This window comes from Malus sylvestris, chromosome 5, assembly GCF_916048215.2.
Source record: "Malus sylvestris chromosome 5, drMalSylv7.2, whole genome shotgun sequence".
Taxonomy (NCBI): domain Eukaryota; kingdom Viridiplantae; phylum Streptophyta; class Magnoliopsida; order Rosales; family Rosaceae; genus Malus; species Malus sylvestris.
In genome coordinates, this window is record NC_062264.1 from 30,149,735 (window position 1) to 30,170,881 (window position 21,147).

Genomic DNA, 21,147 nt, shown 5'->3' on the forward strand with positions numbered 1-21,147 from the left:
CAAGTCATTCCAACTCGAACCGAATGAAGAGCGACAACCACAAGTGATCAACCGCGATGACATACGAGGAAAAAAATTTAATTTGCATTAATTTTAATAAATTAGAGTACTTTCTAAAATATTTATTAAATGACATTTTACCAAAAAAAAATTGCAAAGAAATTTTCTAATATTCCGACAAATTATACAAATTCTAATTTCCACCCGGAACCAACCCACTCCCCACCCTGGTCCCCTTCGAGCCTGAACCACCACGCCCCCCCCACCACACCGCCTTTCTTGCACATTCAATTCACAAATTCAAGTATATTCATAATATTTCTAATATAAAAAAAATTCGAAAACACATTTGCTCGACGAATTTTACAACATTTCATCTAGCAAGCACTTTAATATGGGGGAAATTTTGAGTTTTGGAAAAGTGGAGAAAATTTGAAAGTTTGTCCAACGAATTTAGTATTGTTGCCTGACAAAATTTACCAAACACCAAACATTCAAAATTTCCCTATTTATTTATTTATTTATTTATATATTTTCAAGCGGTTACAAGGTCATCGAATTTGATGAACAAATCAATTCATGATGATATGATTGTAACCCAGTCCATCCTTTCGTCCCATTACTTAATCTCTAAAAGTTTGCTTTTGGTGATTTTTGACGTATGCAATTTTGTATTATTTGCAAACATATTTAACGGTTGGATCGTGGAAATTGATTTTGTAGACTGCGTATCCCTTCAAAACAATAGATTTAACGAAAACTTAAAGTTTATTTTATACTTTTGTAAGTAGAACGTAAGATTTTGTGATAACCAATAGTGTAAATATTTTAAATTGATGAATGGGTCTGTTCACTGTATTTTTCTACTGTCAGGGAGTAGTTGTTAAAAATTATCAAAATCGGAGCTGAAAAAATTGTTTAATCGTGATGCTAAGTTTCTAATACTCGAAGGATTTCGTCTCATTACCTAATCCCCAAAGCTTGCATTTGGATGATTTTTGGCATATGCTCTCTCGGAGTATATACCAACTACATTGATGGTTGGAGTGTTGAAATTAATTTCCCAGATTACAAAAATCATCAAAAGCATTGAATATGCGAAAAATGTCCCTCCCCTTTGCTAGGTGAAACATTTCCTTTTGCCCGACAAACTATAAACTTTAAACCCTAAATCATAAAATATAACTTTGCCCGATGAACTTCTTTCTGTCGAGCAAAAGGTAGCATAATACTTGCAAATTTTTTTCCTTGCCACGAAAACTTTGCCCGTCAAAACGTTTCGCCGCCTAAAGTCTCTGAAAAAAATCACAACATTGACTACTTTTGCCTGACAAAACTTGATTCGTCCAACAAATTCTCGTTGGGCAAATGTTAATTTTTGGTTGTGATTCTTAATTGGGTGCAAATTAACTAGTTATACTAAAAATGAACCGTATGGTAGTTTAGTTGCTAAAAGAAAATGTTAACAAAAATGAATAGTATAATTGTTTATGAATAGTGCTCGAAGAAATTGTGGCATGTGAGAAGAGATTAGGTCTGAAATATGAAAATTAAGTCCTACCATGTGTTTGTTTGTTTCCCTGTATATCTCTATCGACAGACACATGATTGATTAAAACCTTGTTTCAATTGTCAGAAATGAGAAAAAAAAGAAGATCCAATTTGGCTCTAAAACTTCAATTTTTGGAGAGAACGTTTATGGGCATGGACACGGTCGATCGTGTCGCTTTAAGTTTATAATACAGTAACATATGAGATAAAAAAAATTATATATAACATTGTACTATTAATACGAAATGTCATAATGACACGCCTATTTGCTATGTAAATTCTTTACCAATTTGTGACTATTCTCATTTTTCACACTATTTAATATCATCTTTCACATGTTAATTTTATTACTTTCTCCTCTTTTAGGAATAAAAAAACTAAAATTACTTTGTAATAAGATGACATAGAAGAAATTTCACACTTAAAAATCACTTAAAGTATGCTAAATGAATACGTTATTCATCTTTTTTTCCTCAAACTAAATATTAAAGCGCTTTTGTACAAAATTTATAATTACCGAAGTGTTTTTTTTTCTTCAAATTTACTATGTTCTTTTAATACAAAGTAAAATTTGAGATTTAAGGTCTTCCATAATGTGGCGAAGATAATGTTTAAAATATCAATATAGGTGGAAATATCTATATTCAATTTTATAGAATATTGAAATTGATATTTGCATTCGACAAAAATTATGGAATTTTACAATGCGGTGTGTTTATCAACTTATTCAGATTTAGTCAAAATTAGAGAATTTTCTCAAAAAGTTTGAAATCTACAATGGATTCTGCCAAATTTTCTGCAGTGAATCAGTAAATCATCGATATTAATTGATTTTCCTATATCGCACCGATATAGGGTAAAGTTTGCAATTCATCCCTTCTTTCCATATCGATCCTTGATTTTTCGGATATTTCAACGAAAATATCGACAGTTTCATAGATATTTTAAACATTGGGTGAAGATAACAACTTTTATGATGCAATAGCAATGTTGTCCTTGCTGGCTGACATGATGATGTGGCATTTTAATGCAATTTCTTGCTCAGGCTGACCCTGAGAATTTGGGGCCTAGGCGAGCCTTTAAAGTGGGACCCTAGAGTTGTCTGACCCCCGACCCTTGTAAATTGATATGTATAAAAAGAATTTGCTAAATACATGAAAAAGTTTATTTCTACATCAAATATCATTACAGAATAATATCAAAAGAAGAAAGATATACAAACATTACTTAAATATTACACTTCTTGCATTTTTTAGATGCAAATATACCAAGTAAGTTTACATAATCTAATATTTCAACAAATTCTTTTTTAGTTGAAAAAATAGCTAACCCATTCAATATTTCTTATGACATAGTTGATCGAAGATAAGATTTGATCAACTTTAATTTTAAAAAACTTCTTTCTATACAGACAATTGTAATAACAAAATTCAATAAGAAACTCATGCATTCGAGAAAAACCATCCATTTATCTCAAATAGTTCAACACTTTTATTGCCCAATTTATTTTCTACGGTAAAGTTTCTCTCAAGATTCTTAGTTCTAGAAATAAGTCATACAAATGTAGTGTTGGGCTTAACAACCACCTAATTGATTATATAAAACAATTAAATCTTACAAATGCTAGGATCAACCGCTCAGCCCAATGATCTATTGTATTCAGACAAAGACTCAAAGTTTGTAAACTTCTTATTTGAACAAACACAAAGTTTGTAATACTAATTTATATATATATAAATTGAGGGCCGGAGGGCCTTAAGCATCCGCCTACTCTGACTACCTCCAAGGTCGGCCCTAATCTTACCTACGTGTCACATGGCATATCAACGTTACATTGTATTGAGCACATGTTGACCACATTTCTAAGAGGTGACACGTAGTCAATATGGTTCAAATACCATCTATTCATTAGACTTTGAAAGGTTAGAGAAACAATCGAGTCAAATCGCTTGATCAATTAGCCGGTCTGATCAATCAATATCAACAAAATACATGCACACGGTATTGATTAGAATTGTCCTTCATATAAATGATGATATCGATACTGGGATTGTCAATATCATGTCTATCAGTGGAAACTTACTTTCCATGTAAAGTTCCACTCGCAAGCATATAAATGCGATATTGAAACTTTAAATGTAATCGGAATACCAATAGTATAGATACAACGATAACATGCCAATATGAATACTTTATCGAGCTAGGTTTTACCTATTTGGGAAGTCCGTTGAAACTTGTTTGCAAAGGCAAATAACCAAACTCCAAAAGGCAATTTTCTATGGTACTACAGGAAAACGCAATAATCTTAAGGAAGCATTCAATACAAAATTTATCGGAAAAGTTTTTACACATTTCGAACTGTGTTTGTCGAGAAGAAGAAATGAGTTGCAAGGAGAGAATGAGTAAATAGGAAGAGAACATTGGTTTAAAAGAAATAAAGATATATTTTAAGGAAGCACTAGATACAATAATGTCAAAAGAATTACAGCAATACTAAAACCGACCCCTTTTTTTCACTTGGCTGCTAAATGCTAAACGCTAAATGCAAAACCCAATACAAGGCTGCCCATATCCACAAAAATATAACGCAACGCAGGAGGAAAACATCAACATAGACACTGTTTAAACAACGCCAAATATCGAAGGGCCACATTTCACGCCATTGAAACAGTATTCTGATAAAAACGCACCCTCACGGGCAAAAGGGCACATGCATTGTAGCTGAAGCAAAAAATATCACCTACTTTAAATTATGCTTGGTTTCCAGTTCCACCACCCCTTGTGCGCCCACCTGTCCGTCCTTTTCCCTGGTTGTACCCTCTGCCCCCTCCACCTCTGCCACCTCGTTCATATCCACCAGCACCTCTCTCGTATCCACCACCAGCACCTCTCTCGTATCCACCAGCAACGCCTCTCTCATACATGCGAGCACCACCTCTCTCATACCCACCAGCACCGCGTCTCTCATACCCGCCAGCACCACCTCTCTCATAACCTCCACCAGCACCGTCTTTCTCATAACCCCCACCAGCACCACCTCTTTCACCACCCCTTTCGTAACCCCCACCAGCACCACCTCTTTCATAACCCCCACCAGCACCACCTCTTTCGTAACCTCCACCAGCACCACCTCTTTCGTAACCCCCACCAGAACCCCTTTCATAGCCACCAGCACCCCTTTCATAACCACCACCATTCCTTTCATAACCAGCACCTGCAAAAAAATAAAATGCTTTTCATAATTAGTCCGTTGCATATGAACCAATGACCACATGCAAATCTATGAAAGAACAAATTCATATCTGAAGTACACATCTTAAGCTGTGAAGTACATCCACCAGACTGAGAGGTATAGGGATACTATTGAGTATATGCACACAACGCAAACGCAAAGACACAATGATCCGACACTCCTCAAAATAGTATAATATGCCAACCCTTCAAATATGGCCGACTCTTTAGTAAACAATTCCTCCTAATCCCCCAACCCAAAGTGCTGCTCAGGATACTTTCCTTGTATAGGTACTTACTAAAAAGAATACATTATACTCGTCCACAAGTTTGATTATCACATAGACCTTGTATAGGATGTTAAATAAACTTACCACGGTTACCCCAACCTCTACCACGTCCACCACCTTGTCCCCGATTTGAATATCCATCATTATCTACCATAAAAGAAGTCCACGTCAAGGGCAGATTTATATTATATAAAACATATATAGTATAGGCACTTCAAAAAATCATAATATGAGTACTTAAATCCCCAATGACTAGTATGTCATTTCATTATTGTACCTTGATAGTTTCTATAGCCACCTTGATAGTTCCCATATCCACCTTGAGGGTTTCCACCTTGATAGTTCCCATATCCACCTTGAGGGTTTCCATATCCACCTTGATAATTGTCATACCCTCCTCCCCTGCCCCAATTCCGGCCTCTTCCTCTACCACGTCCCCGTCCCCGTCCCCGTCCCCGGCCATACGAATCTAAGAACCAAATCAAGGAAACATGTTAAAACTTAAACATTAAACCATGCTTAAAATAAAAGCTACTTGATAAGTTGTCATTTACCATCACCTTCATTAACAGCATTGTAAGGAACACGTGCTTGCTTTGGTTGCTGCTGCTGTTGGTAATTCGGCTGTGGCTTTGATTGATCCGCAGCATATGGGGCTTGATACCTATGGAAAGGGATCATGTAGAAAAAATTCATGTTAAAAGCACCAGAAAAGGAAAAGGAAACACTTTCCATAAGCTCAATACTTTTATGCGCGTACCACAGAAGAATATCAAACTTGATCTAAAAAATAAACCTTGGTGAAGACCCCAATATATTTCAGAACATACCCGGGAGAGTTTGTGTTTAGCTCCTTTGTTGATAATGTGATTGAAATCATTGAGACATGACGAGTCGTTTCCACACTGCAACATTTGTTTATAACTTAGTACATGCCCATTATTGATTAAGCAGAAAAGAAAAGAAAAAAAAAAAAACCCACCAAACAGAGCATACACAAAATATCTGTTTAAGTCATAAGTCATTTCCTTACTGAATGAAGTGATCACCATAAATATATTCATGCGTACAAAATTTACAACACTTACGGGAGAAGACCTTCTTCCATCGGTTCAAACACATCAGTTATGCTTACAGAGCTGATGGCGGTATCCTGATGCAACCAGGAAATTCTCTTCTGTTTTAAAAAACAAATGGTTGGTTAATGTGCGTGCTATTTTTTTTATTTTTAAGAAAAAGAGGAAGAAAGAGGACGCGCGCGCGGGGGGGGGGGGGGTGGTGGCGGCGTGCGTTGTGTATAAAGAGAGCAAGCAAGATAACCTTTATAATTTCAGCAATTGCAACTGTCTTGTTAATTGCCTGTCCCATTGCCTTCAAGACAATTTCTTTTCCACGCTTATCCTAGAAAAAATTTCAAAAAAAATCAGATGCGCGGATAGATGAATCACCCTTATCACGAATACAGACCACTAAGACAAAGTACCATATAAGGCACTGTCCTATAACATTAATCTTAGATTACCAGCTGACAGAAAAGAAAAAAAGATGGTGAGAGAAAATAAAGTTAACCTTGGGAGTTGGGATTCTAGAACATAAAAAGGCAAAAGAACAACAGATATAAGAAGGAGACATAGTAAATAGAAGCTCAAGCAGAACCGATACAAACTGATCTTACAGCTGTAAATAGATATGAATTCTTGTCCATCCTCAGATTTACCATCATTAATAATATTATCTGAGTAGTTTACGGAACACACTTTTTATTGTATCTGACCCCTTACTGTGACTAAAAACAGTAGACCGCCTTGTTGATAGATTTTGCCAGGTAGACTAAAGGAAACCCTTCCCAGGTGGAGAATCCATCACAAAAAGGAATAATATTCACACCAAAAAGGGCTTTGTGCACTTGTTGGAGAGAAAGGATTGGTATTAAGAAGAGACCATGATTGAAGAGTTCACTCTTGTCTTTGCAACCACTTTTGGAACATTGACCATCCCTTTTCAAAGCTCCAGCAGTCACTGAACTCTCGGCCTAAATTGGTCTATAATCAAATGACATAGCATATGATGCAAACAAGTACAGAACTAAATTTGCAAAGCTGCATACAACACGAAATGTTCGGTAAACTGAATTCTTAACGCAAACGTGCAAACTAAGACTAACCACCTCCTCACTGAGGTCAACAGTCATATTCTGATGTAAATAATTGATAAATGGCATTCCCAATTCACTAACACCGCCAATGGCCAATTTTACAGTCCAGACCTACCAGCTAGCATCTCCGTCACCAACACGAATTAACAATCACGAAGGACTTTCTGTATATGTACAACAAAAACCATCCGAGACCATCAATATAAACAATAACAACATCTACATACATGTGATTCAAGTTTCAAACATAACCAAATACCAGAAAAATCCATAAAGCATAACACAAATGCATATTATCACCAGCATACAACCAACACCAGTAAAAAAAAAAACCCAAATATAACAAAATGGGTCAGAAATCCATCAGTATTTGAAGCAAAAACAATCCAATAAACCGAACGGACAAAACCCAATACAAAAACAAAGACATGCAAAAACACCCATAAACCAAAAATACAAAAAAAACACCAAATTATGAATCAATGGAAGAAAAAACGATAAAAAAAACGAGAACATAAGCGATGATCGAAGATTGAGAAGACGAACCTGAAGCAGAGTGGTGGCATAGCTGATGTAGTTTCTGATAGAGCCTTGGGTGGTGATTCGGATCTCGTTCTCGTTGATGGGCACTTCGCGCCTCGGCTTCTCGACCTTCTGAAACTTTTCCATGGCGTTTCGGATTTTTCGGATTTGGAAGAATCAGAAAACCCTAAAACCCTAGAGGAGGAGCGAGACAGTCAGAAAAGAGAGAGAAGGGAGAGTGAGAGTGAAAATGAGAAGCAGTCAAAAAAAGGGCGAAATTTTGGTGAAAACCATTTTCGGCCAATCAAAAGCCCAGGCCCAATTGGATTTCGCTCCATATTTCACAACTTTTTTTTTTCTTACACACCCTTTTAATTTTCGACCAACGGATCGGATAAATTAAAAAAAATCGAAGGGCATAAATTAATAAAGGGTGTGTGAGAAGTAAAAAATAGTGTGTGGATAACACTCCTTCACAAATTGACGCCCAAGGTTTGGAGAAAATTTTTATTGTGATCATAACACGGGAGTACACCATGTGTTTTTATATAAGTAGTGGGATATTTTATTTTTCAAGTTATTAATTTTTTGACACACATATCCCAAGATTTGTATAGTAACACGTAGTGTACCACCCCATGTTCCGATCACACTGAAAAATCTCTCCATTGTTTGGTCACTTACATGTTCTGACTTATCGTTGCCTCCATGTATCACTCCACAATTGATTAAAAAAAAACTAAGTGCAGATAACAACGCAATATTTAGAGCAATTTCACCTCACTAAAGCAATAATTGTCTGGTCAATTGGGAAAAGACAATTACTGCCTTAATGAATAGTAATTGTCCAAGTGCAACTCTATTCTGTAAAATGAATTGTTCAAACAACTAGCAATAAAATTTTATTCTAAAAATATTTGATAAAAAGTTAATATTATTAAATTATTAAAAAAAAAAATTCTCAACCTAAGCCTCTCTCTGACTCGAAGAGCTCCACCATAGTACACAAATTAAACGATTTCATTGAAGCCAAAATTATCAACTTACAAAATGTTTTACCCAATACACACAATTACATCACATCGTTGGAAATCAATATAACACCACAATGCTAACAGCACATAAAATTACATCAAACAGTACAAGGAACTACGATGTCAATAACCGAGACGAGAGCGTAGATAACGTCGAGGACGTTGACAATACTCCAGCTATGATTCAATTTCCGTGTCTGTTGTATAGAAGCTTCTGAAATATTAAGAAACAAGACAGATACTGGAGCATCATCTGCACAACTGAAACATGTTTTTTCCCAATCCGAAGTGCTTGATTTTGCATCTCTGTCATGTGCATTGCTGTCAAACATGTTGCAGACAATGAAATGTTAGTAAATCATTCAAGGCATCATTTGATCTGACTTCGGAGACCAGGATCTATTTTTTGCTCGGTTGTGAATGCACATGCACTTAATGAGGGAAATGGAACGCACAAACACAATGCGGCAATGCCCCTCAAAATAGGGGGAAGGTGATCATACGTCGTTGAGAGAAAAGATTTTCAACAGAATCCCAAAAATCAAATTAATCCAACGGCACATAATGTGAGCATAGAGTAGATATTCAATGCAGGACTCAAGAGCGGAAACCTCCACAAGGTGATTATATTCCTTATAAAGATGAAAACGGGTAGATATTCAATCACCGAAACTTATGTATCTTATGGAGCACAGAAATGTCAACAATTAAGGTATAAACCAACACTTTTATGGTAGAAACTTGAGAAAACTGGATTTATAAATCTTGCCACATTAGTAGAAGAAGCATATATGGTAGAAACTTGAAAATCTCAGCTCATTAAACCTCTGAACTTTACTGTCCCACACTACCATTCAGGAACATGTCCAACATGTAATGTTCTACCATCACCAAAAGTAACTTCTATTTTTCAGCCAAAAAAGTTGCAACCGGAACTGTGAACCATGCACATCAAGGAGCTGCATACTGTTTATACTGTGTTTTCCACTTTTTTTTTTTTTTTTAGCACATTGATATTTTTACACTAAGGCGAGAGGGAGTTCGGCAAAGCCACACAATGGGGCAGCCTAATTTGGTATCGAATTCACCATCCGCGAGATTCGAACCTAAGACCTCTCACTTCCAAGTGAAGAGAAATATCACCAGACCGTAGTACTGAATGGCTACCGTGGTTTCCTCTTAAAACGGGTAATTAACACTAATCGATCATGCCTGAACTAGTCACATAAAGTTATTAAGTACCCTGATTTGGGAGTTTCTCTATGTAATTTTACTTGCATCTTTAAGGATATATTCACATATGTCACCTACTGATCTGCACTGAATTTGGCATAAAACCCCTTGTTAATTCAATCAAGAAACGTCACAGCTAATTAAATCCTACTTAACAAAATCAAACCCACCAAACTTGAATTGCAAAATCAATCAATCTTAACACGATATCAATGAAGAACAAATTAAGAAAATGGTTGAATCCATACCATGAATCCGCGGAGCGTAAAATCAGTTCAACATAGGCTGCACATTGACAACGCCGTCTCCTTCGCCCTCCCCTTCGCCACGAAGGATATTATGCGGGGAAACTGTCGACGAAAAGCTGATGACTTTATGGAATTTATTAACAGGGGAAGGCAATTGGGGCAGTCTCCTCCAGCTACACTTCCCCGAAGGTCCGCCATTGTCATCGGAACCAATCTCGCAAACACAAGCCGGGTACTTCTTATGATACTCCTCATTGAACACGTATATAAGGTTTCCCAATCCCACACATTTCAAGCTCGCAAACTTGTCTTCCTCATCGCCGTCGAACAATCCATTCAACAAGTCCTGCGGCATGATGGCGATCTCGCTGAACTCCATGGTGGCCTCCTCGATCTTCCACAGGTTAAATGACGGACCGAGAGGGCCGTTGCAGATTCCGGCGAGGACGAGGTGGTTGGTGGAGGAAATCAGGAAGGAGAAGACGACCCCGGGCGGGCGGAGGGTCTGGACTTCGCTCCAGGCGTGGGTGCGGAGATCAAACGAGGCAATAAAGCAGGAGTAGATTCCGAAAACGTAGAATCGGCGCTTGAAGAGGGCGGAGGAGAGAGATTCTGACGAGTTTCCGGAGCGAAAATCGGCGGGGAGCGGCGGGCAGAGGAGCCATGAATCGGAATCGGGATTGTAAATCTCCACGGCCAAACGGTCCTCGATGTCTACCAAATTGCCGATTAATCGGACCCCGCCGACGACGACAAAGCTAGGGATTGGGGAGGAGGAGGCAGAGGATGAGGAGGAGGAGGGAGAATCGACGCCGACGAGGGGGTTGACGCGGGAAAATCGGAGAGGGGAGGTGGAGAGCCATTGGCGCTTGAGGATATGGGAGAAGGTGAAGAAAGGGGCGGTGACAAGGAAGAAGCCATCGGCGCCGAGGAAGGAGGAGGACTGGGAGGGGAAGGTGGGGGAGGGGAGGCGGAACCAGAGATTGGAGAGGGGGTCGAAGGCGAAGCACTGGTTGAAGTTGGAGGAGGTGTTGTGGATGCCGAACAGGAAGAACCAGGGGTATTTATGGGAGAGTGGGGAGGAGAAGGTGGAGGAGGAGATGAGGGAGTGCCAGTACTTGCAGACGGCTGAGGCGCGGATGAGGGTGGGGATGGGGAGGTAGGAGAGGATAAGCTCCGTCACGTCGGAGCTGAGGCAGCTGATTTCAGCCATATGTGGGGTGGGTTGGATGCGGAGTGAGAGAGAATGGAGAGAGGAGGAGGAGAGAGGAAGGAGGAGAGTGGGGTTTGGGTAGTTGGTGGAGGAGTTTGACTTAATCGGAAGATAAACTAACAGTATGTTGCGTGCGCCCTTTTCCCTCCATATTTTAGTAGCAAGCAATCCGGATCATTTTCATATAATCATCATCGTCAAACAATCCGAATTTTTTAAAATTAATTCAACAGTTAAAATTATTATAATTTTTAAAATAAATCCGTATTTTTAACCATTGAATCAAATTTTAAGAGTTCAAATTATTTAATAAGGAAGATTAAGGAGGGTGTATTCAATTGAGAATTTGAGAGATTTTAATGGATTTATAAATCCATGGATTTTTATGGAGTTTAATTGATTTGTAGAGATTCTATGTAAAATTTTGATTCAATTCCCTCAAAATTTCTTGGGGGGAGGTGAGATTTGTAGATGCTCAAAATAAACTACGAAATCTCTCTAATTCCCTCTAATTCCTCAACTTTCTCAAATTCTTTAAAATCAAATTCTAATTGAATACACCTGAAATGTTATAAACTTCTTTAAAATTCTAATTGAATACATCCGGATTTCTAAGGATTTTCATAAAATATCTTAAAATTCTGATTGAATACACATTAAATTTCAGATAATCACTTAAATTCCTGATTGAATACCCCTAGATTCATTAAAAGAATTAAAATTCATTGAATACAAACGGATCCGGAGAGGATCCCTTTCCCACTACTACCACCACCTCCACTGTTGTAGGCTTGTAGCTTTCGCTTTCCACCTTCCAAAACTAGAAAACCTTTAAACTTTTTTTACTTTTATGATAATAATAACTAGCCTTGCACGTGCGTGCGAGAGATTTTTTTGCATCACGAACACTACGCGCTCTAAAGATGTGTTGTTTTAAATATTCTAATATTTCTTAAGTGATTATTTTATAAATTGTGGGTGTGTGTCTATCAGAACAATTTCTTATTATTTTCAATCATCTAACTTAGTCTTTTTGCACCCGCCCATTGTACATAAAAAATGAAATTCATGAATTGCACACTAACTATTCTACATTTTTTTTGCTTACTGATTATTATGGTGTCATTTTTTTTGTTTGGCTGATAGAATTTGGTTTCACAAACTAAACTATGCTTGGTCATTATTATCACTTTGGTAATTACTTATTAACAAAAAACAAAATAAGTTAACCAGTGTAATTAGAATTCTCTTATATTCATCAGTATCGTTTTACCCCAGAAATAAAATCAAGAGTTAGGTTCCTTAAAATCAAGAGTTGGGTTCCTTAGTCAATAAGGGATTGAAAATGGTGGATTTCATTTTCGTTTACTATGATAATGGTGTTATCATTATGCATGCCATATTGTCATATTGCCACAGTCGTTGAAGAATTTAGCAACATATATTCCATTCAATTTGCACATATGTGAGTAATCTCTCGTACAATTTTTACTATTTTTCCTTTAAAACAACAACGAAGATAAAATGGGAAAACATAAACTATTAAAAAAATCTGAAAATATGACATGTAATTTCATTTATAGATACAGGCTGATAACATTTAATGTCCTTAAATCAAAATTTTTAGATTCATAAGTTTTCAGTCAAAGTTATAGGCTAGCAAAGCAAAATATAAACATGTATATATGTAAACATAGCGTTTACGTGTGAAATGAAAGCCATGTTTGCCACCCATTTGCTTGCACTTGATGCTTTAGATTTTCATGGTTAATCTACAAGCAATGATGATAAAATAAGAAGTCAAACTATAATGCACAATCCCAAATATAAAGATTGTAAGCAATTTAACCTAAATACCTTTAACTTTTACAATTTCCTCATGGCAATACTTTTACTCCAGTTACTATTAGAATATTGAAAGATAAATAATTTGTCAAGTTTTAGGTAACAAATTGTAATCATGTTTACAAAATTAAATAGTAAGAAATGTTACCTTAATCTTGTACTTCAACCTTTGTACTTTGAGACGGGTGTGATGCTTGTAAAATTGACAAAAAATGCAATTTTATTTCTATCTGAAAATTGAATGCAATTTGAATTTATAGTATACTTCCGTATAAAAATAAGAGAAAACTTACCGTATTTAGAAAAGTTGTTTGATCACTATTAATCTTTTTCCTGCACCTAAAAATTATTTTGTTATTTTTATAATTTGAGATAATTAATTTGTAGATTTTTTTTCTAATTTTCTAATTTGAGATAATTAACATGAACGTATCTCCTCCATTTTAGGAGGAGATAATAATATAGAAGAAACAAAGGAACAATAGGAGGAGATATTATCTCAAAGCAGCAGTAGAAAATTATAATGGCATTACAGGCCATAAGAAGATTGAAGCATGCGATAATTCTTAATTGAGATTGAAGCCTATCAACTTTTAAGGAAAACTAATAAAAAGGGTTTGAAAACTTTGAGTTTTAACGATAAGGACAAAATAAATGGTAAAGTGAATAGTACCAGGATTGACTTTTTAGTATAAAAATATGATTTTTCGTTAAAATGAACTGTACCGGAAGCTTTCATTAAAGTTCCTTTAAAGATAATGTGGTGATGACCTAGTGGAATATACGTTCGGTTTTCAAACATGTATACTGTCAAGCCCGTGGACATTTTACCTGACAATTTCATATGTGTGTGTGCATGTACAGATGCATATATGTTATACTTTTTTGGCTTCAATTATTAAAGTTTGTGTTTTATTCCTTAACGTTAATCTTCGCATGCGTTTTCACATGAAGCTCATATAGAGAATGCCACTACAAATAAATAGGAAATGGTGTTGTACCTAATTTGTTGAACTTTATTTCAAATAGGTATGATGTGAAGAGTTGTTGAAGGTTTTAATTCTTCTACAATCTTTTTCATGTGCCACCTATATATTGAGGGTATATATAATGTTAAAATTTCTTGTAACAAATTTAATAAAGAATTTAGAATACATATTGCTCATGCTTCTTCTTTCTCCACTCTTTGAGAATCAGTTGGCTTAGATCAGTAGTTTTTACTTCGACAGATATCTCCCACTCAGGTGTAAAAATAAAGACACGTATGTTTGGGATCTTATCAATAGGTAGTTCATTCTTCATTTTTTGTGGGTATTCTTGCAAATATACTGTGAATGAAAACAAATAATTTTTAAAATTACCATAGCACTCATATAGCACATTAAGATAATCAAAATTGAAACTCATAATCTGACCAAATTTTAAAAAGCGCACAATGAAGATTTCAAAGGAAGAAGTTAAAAAAAACTAAAATTGACTTAAAATACTAAATACAAACTCATATATACATCCTCAAAGTTGTAGTAGAGTACATCAAATTCATCACCTAAAAGATAAACCGTAAAAAAAAAACCTAAAAACTGAAAAGGTAAATTTAAATTGAGATTTACCCAAAGTTATTCAAACCTTGAACTTTGGAGCCTAACAGAATCGTCTTGACCCTATAACAAAAAGGAGAGAGAAATAATAAGAAAAATGAAATAAAAAGCACAAAGATTTCACAGAAGATGGATATGAATGGTTGGCAAAAGCCTTTTGAGTCAAGAATCTCACCAAATTAATTCAAATAGCATCGCATGTGAAGAAGGCAGGGCAAAAAAATGGGGAGTATAAGATTCGGCCACATAACCAGAGGAGATGGGGAGTACATATAATAATATTGTAGCCACAACGGAAAAAATGGGAATATACGTGGGAACTAGGAAGTTACTGCTTGGTAGTGGGAGAACTTCACCGTTTTTTTTTTTAACTGACGACAACCTCTACTCTTTTTCTCCCACGTTGGTTCTTAATTTTTTTTCTTTAATATAATTTTGTTAGATATTAATATCTCCTCCTAAAATGGAGGAGATACGTTCATGTTCTTTTCTTCTTCTTTTTTCTTTTTTTCCAGTAAAACAAATTTTAATTCTCTGTTTAATATATCTCTCCTAAAATGGAGAGCAATAACGTTGTTTTTGTTTAATATAAATTTCTTAGATATTTTTTTAATATAATTTTGTTAGATTAATATTCCATTTCTGTTGTCTTATTTCTTTCTTTTTATTTCTTTTTTCAATATAACGAATTTTAATTTTTCTGTTTAATATCTCTCTCTCCTAAAATGGAGAGCAGTTATTCACCATGTCGTTTTTTTACTTTATTTTTTAATATTTCTCTCATAAAATGATGTCTCTCTTTCCTCTCCATAACTGTTAATTTTTAGAGGATAATTGTCATGTTTTTTTTTTAATTTTAATTTTAATGACCATGTTTTGGGGCTCTCCTTCCATATATCTATATATATCGATATAGATGACGAAATCGAAAATGGAGGCGGATAATTGTCATGAATTTTTTTTTTTAATTTTTAGAGGATAATTGTCATGGAATTTTTTTTATTTTAATTATTAGTATTTCCAGTTTCCACGTTTGAGGGGTTCAGCACGTTCCCTTATGTTTTGTTTTGTTTTGTTTTTTTCATTTTTCAATAAAACAAATTTTAAGTTTCTGTTTATTTATTTATTTTATTTTTTTTAACAATATTTCTATGAGATATTTAGTCCCTCCCTCTCCGAAAATGGAGGAGGAGTGGAGTTGGTCATGTACCCTTTTTTATCTCATTTTTTTCTAATAAAATGAAATATAAATGTCAGTTTTGATTTTTTTTGTTTGGGGGGCTTACTAGTCCAATTTTTTTTTGGTGAAGCCTTGAGACATCAAACTCTCCTTCTGGCTTTCTAATATTAAAGATTAAAAATTTATGAGTAATAGACCAATTCTACTTAAATGTATATAGTAATACATGACGACCCGTCCCGAATTATTATATATTTTTTTCCCCGAGTGTGTAAAGTGACGGTAATGCCCTCGTGGTTTAGTGACGTGGATGTACATATGTAGTTTTAAATTATTATTTCTACCGTCGTAGTTAAATCGTACTCGACACCATGAGTGTGTTGATGTGACCTAGGGCCAAATCGGATTCGTAACGAAGAAGTTACGAACAAACGAGTGTGTAAATGGGTAGAAATATAATATTATAGGTTGGCTATACCTTACCCACCAATCACCTTAGTTCCTGATTTCTTTTGCCCAATTAAATTAAAAATCTCTCTCATTTTTCCTTCTGCCCAATCACGCACACGCACACGCACACACACACCCTCACTCTCTCTCTTATCTCATACCTTCTTCTTCTTTCTTCTCCTTTCGTACACCTGAGCCACCTTTACCTCACAATCATCATCAAAGCATCACAGATCGAATTGGAAATCACTATCATCGCACTCACCTTGACCCCACGAACTCATTGGTACCTTTAGGTCGAGGAATAGACGGCGGGAATTCGAGAACTCGCGAGCTCCGGCGAGGTGTATTTTTCTACGTCGTGATCGTGGTATTTTTCTAAGGTTTAAAGGCTTGAGGTGGGTCCTAATCAACTTTATAGGGACTCTAGAATAGTTTTGGAGTAGTTTGAACGTTGGAATAGGCGAGAACACGGAGTTGCAAGTTGGCCGGTTGTTCCAAGCCTTATTCGGACCACTTTCCGTCGGTTTTAGGACCTCAAATAGGTAAGATTATGTTCTTCTAGTTGAGAGCTTCAAATCCATATAAAATTGGTGGAATTTGGTTGAAAAATGTTGAAGATATTAAAGTTTTAAGATTTTCCAGAAACAGGTGACATAGGCAGCGGCTGACGGCAGATTCCGGCGAAGCCACCGGAGAAGGAGGAGAATATTCTATCAACTTTGACGGAATATACTGATGGCGTCAGGTAACTCCATTAGTTTTTAAACGGAATATTCCCTAACGCCGTTAGAGATTCCATCAGTGTGCCAGGCACATGCATGCGTGTGCCCGTGCCTTGGCCGATGCGTGAAACATCAGAAATTTAATCTAAAAATATTGGGGTGTTCATGTTATTGAGTAGGTCACATTGGTATATTCAAACACTCCATTTGAGCAATGTATGCGAAGTTATTCCTAGGGTTTGTGTATGTGCTTTTAAAATTAATGTAAAATTAGTTATTTCGCATATAAGTGAGACGTACCCAGAGGATGAGCATGGTCAGGCGAGACTTGAGGGCTACGATCCTGCTACTTACCAGTGAGTGGGCTTTTGTTTTCTATATATATGTATTTATGCTTTTGATTCCCAAAAACTATTTTAAATGAACGTATGTTTTAAATGCCATGTCATGTGTGCATTATGTGTTAGTATTGCATTAGTATAGCTATGCATAGTTTTGGATGAGATTGCGGAGGCTCAGGTAAGCTTCAGGTGAGTACTCCATGTTGCTATTGGTTGTGTTGTGTGTGGTTATACGTTGATGCATTTTGAGCTCACTATCCTGCACCTCGGTGTTAGTGTTCCTGCCCCTGGTCAGGGCACAGTCATTCACGTGATGTTCACCTCCTACACCACGCATTCACCTTGGATCCAAATTTGGTGCACACCACTGTCGTACAGACCACAATAAGTGGTTTTGACTCGTAGGTGACCCGCGATTATTCGCACTGCCTTCACGTGATCGTAGCACTTGAGCGTACTTATCTACACCCAGCCCTGTCATACAAACCATAATAGGTGGTCTTGACTTGTGTGCAGACATACTTGATGAGCTATAGATTCAACCGTACAGGTCACATTAGGTGACTCCGGCTGACATACTATTTGACATTAATTCGTATCACCTGGCTTACGCATTTTATGGTTGAACATCTTGACATGGCATACCTCTGTTTTCATTGTTTCTAAGCATTATCCTTATGAACCTACGTGTTATTATTTTTTGGGAAATTATACGGGTTTGATAGTGAGGGGTTAGTATGTTCATAAAGACAACTGTGTTTTCAAAAGCTTTGTTTTTGCCCACTCACATTTTTTATTTTGCGCCCCTCCAGGTTCTAGGTAGCTGGTCATCCTTGGTGGCTCCTGAGGACTTTCACGGTGGTTTTGATATCTCTATAAATAAGTAGAGATCTTTTCCCTGTTTGTATAATTAGTACTTAGTTGGTTCGATTGCACTTTCATTTACCTATGCTTTGATATTTGTATAACTTGCTTGGTCACCTTCACTCACTTATATTATCTTGGTTTAGATAATTTTGGTTTTAGGTATTTATTTATTTGCATTTCTTTTATTATCACTTCTGTTGCGCATTTTGGCTACATCACCTTCACGTGACAGCCAGCACGTCTCAACCTCGGTTGTGATGTGTCAAATAATTGGTAATTACAGTAATTAGAGGAAGTAATTATAGACACATTTTAAATAATTACTATTATTACTAGCATTTATCTACACACTTTGTGTGTAAGAACACATTTTTTTTTAGAAAAATGGGAAGGAGAGAATGAGAGAAAGAGAACGTGGGTAGGAGTGGGAGGTTATATATATATTTTTTTAATTTTAAATATTAGAGATATTTTAACATCGTCTATAGGTGATGCTTCAATAAAAAACAATAAAATTTAGACATGTGAAATTACATTATTGCCCATCATTTTTTTGTGTGATAGAAGACTAAATAGTCTTTTCATCCTCTTTTAGTTGACAAAGAAAGTTTTATTAATAGGTAGTTTAGATACACATTTTAATTTATCATTTAATAACTTCCTCTAATTACAGTAATTAGAGGAAGTTAAACAAAATTAAATAAATTAAAATGTGTATAATAATAATAATTTTAAAGTCACTCAGTACTACGGTCTGGTGGTATTCATCTTCATTTGAAAGTGAGAGGTCTTCGAATATCATGGATGACGAATTCGATACCAAATTGGGCTACCCATTGTGTGGCTTAGCCGAACTCCCCATTCCTTTAATGTAAAAATATTGATGTACTAATTTTTTTTTAATTTAATATGGAGACATTAAATAAGATATCCATTAGATATTAAAACAAAAATATAATATAAATTTAAATTAAGTACACGTTAAAGGACTAAAATTAATATGTAATCTAACATTGGATTTTTATTAAATTTAATCTTCTTCAAAGATTAAAGTTAAAAAAACCCCCAATTTATAATTATGTGATTATCACTAATAAAAAATAATAAAAACGAGATCCAATCATCAATAACTACGTCATATGAATTATAAGATAGGAAAACTAATGAAAATGGCTTGAAAACTTTGAGTTTTAATGATAAGGACAAAATAAAGGGTAAAGTGAATAGTATCAAGATTGATTTTTTAGTGTAAAAATATGATTTTTCATTAAAGCGAACAATACCGAAATATTTTCGTTAAAGTCCCGTTATAAGATACGATATACATAAATGTCTTCCTAGCGTTGACCATAATGTTTTTATACATGCCCGCAAGTGGTTGGCAGTATTTGACGTAAATGAGTCTCATAACACATCAATAATTATTAACAATTTATAAGTGCGTTAGTAGTTGTTGATGATATCTCTATATCTCGTCAATACTATGTTACTAGACTCTGTATATTGACAGCACAGCGTAAATTCATAATTTAGCAAAACAAAGTCATATGAAGAAAACCGAGGTTTTTATCATAAAATCAATTGACAATATGAAGAATAGTTCAATTATTTATAAACATATGTAAATTTATTTATTTTTTAATGCGAAACTCATCCGCTCAGCATAAAAAATACCTTATATTACTAGAATGCGTTAGTTTACAATTTGTCTCATACTCTTTTGCTTTTGATTGTTTGCAGTCAGATTAATGAATGTAAAAAATTATACCTTACATTTTGGGATGGGAATTCGACTTTTTACAACTTAAATGGAAGGTAATTTATTGTATGAAAAATTAGAAAACAACCGGAAGGGCCGGTGCATTTCTTTTTACTTTGCACATACCTTTTATTAATTTTTGTTATTTAAACTTATTTGATTCAATCAATTCGACGATTGCAATTTATGATGATATGTATAAAGTAAAAAGAGGTATATGAATAACACATCACTTGTTCTTTTGTTTTTATTTGTACACGGAAGGAGACAAAAGCTTGACTTTCCTTCTGATGGGACAATTAATACGTACTAGGACTACCCTCACAAAATCATAACCACCTTGAGGTTCCTTCTAATCAAGGTATAAAATATCGATGATATTGGAAATATCAGTAATAAAAAAACACGGAAATTTCGATAGAAATATCGGGATATTATCGATATCGATAAAAATTGAATAAAACCCACATAAATTGTAAGAAAAACTTGGAATTTTTTATTGAAACTTTGCAGGATGTTTATTTAGTCAATTATCTATTAGTTTATCACAAAAAATTAGAAGGAAATGCATTGCATGATGAATTTAACTGATTTAAGTTGATTATATAGCGAGTTGGCAAACATTGTGAGTGTAGAAAATATGTAGTAATTAATGAAAGAAGTTTTAATACACCATAATCATTTATATATAATGAATTAGCACAATATTTTACACTTTATACATTGCATGGTAAGATACATGAGCGACTTAGTACCACATCGAGTTCCTAAAAGATCTAAAATATCGATGATATCGGAAATATCGGTAGTAAAAAAATATGGAAATTGCGATGAAAATATCGAGATAATATCTATATTTTAGACCTTGCTTCTAATGGATGAGAAATGTTTTGGTGCTTTCTAAA

The 21,147-nt window shown here is 35.2% G+C and overlaps 2 protein-coding genes and 1 pseudogene across 5 annotated transcripts; all 3 read right to left on the minus strand.

The window, feature by feature from the left end:
• Positions 1-3,975: 3,975 nt before the first annotated feature.
• LOC126624079 (glycine-rich cell wall structural protein 1.0-like) lies at positions 3,976-8,007 on the minus strand. Of its 4 annotated transcripts, none has more exons than XM_050293091.1 (9): positions 7,774-8,007; positions 6,393-6,473; positions 6,161-6,249; positions 5,903-5,977; positions 5,627-5,736; positions 5,350-5,541; positions 5,157-5,219; positions 4,655-4,765; positions 3,976-4,588 (listed from the first exon to the last, which is right to left on the minus strand). In XM_050293091.1, the coding sequence occupies exons 1-9, from the start codon at positions 7,894-7,896 to the stop codon at positions 4,302-4,304; spliced, it is 1,131 nt and encodes a 376-aa protein (XP_050149048.1). In that variant the 5' UTR covers positions 7,897-8,007; the 3' UTR covers positions 3,976-4,301. The 4 variants fall into 4 exon arrangements, with proteins under 4 accessions (XP_050149048.1, XP_050149047.1, XP_050149046.1 ...); XM_050293090.1 differs by having other exon boundaries at positions 4,628-4,765; XM_050293089.1 differs by having other exon boundaries at positions 3,976-4,765; positions 5,633-5,736.
• Positions 8,008-8,748: 741 nt separating this feature from the next.
• Positions 8,749-11,603, minus strand: LOC126624080 (F-box/kelch-repeat protein At3g24760). Its single transcript, XM_050293093.1, has 2 exons — positions 10,265-11,603; positions 8,749-9,104 (listed from the first exon to the last, which is right to left on the minus strand). Exon 1 carries the CDS (start codon positions 11,475-11,477, stop codon positions 10,287-10,289), a length of 1,191 nt encoding a protein of 396 aa, XP_050149050.1. The 5' UTR covers positions 11,478-11,603; the 3' UTR covers positions 8,749-9,104; positions 10,265-10,286.
• A 1,574-nt stretch (positions 11,604-13,177) lies between these two features.
• LOC126622763 (uncharacterized) lies at positions 13,178-14,624 on the minus strand (annotated as a pseudogene).
• Between the last annotated feature and the right edge of the window lie 6,523 nt (positions 14,625-21,147).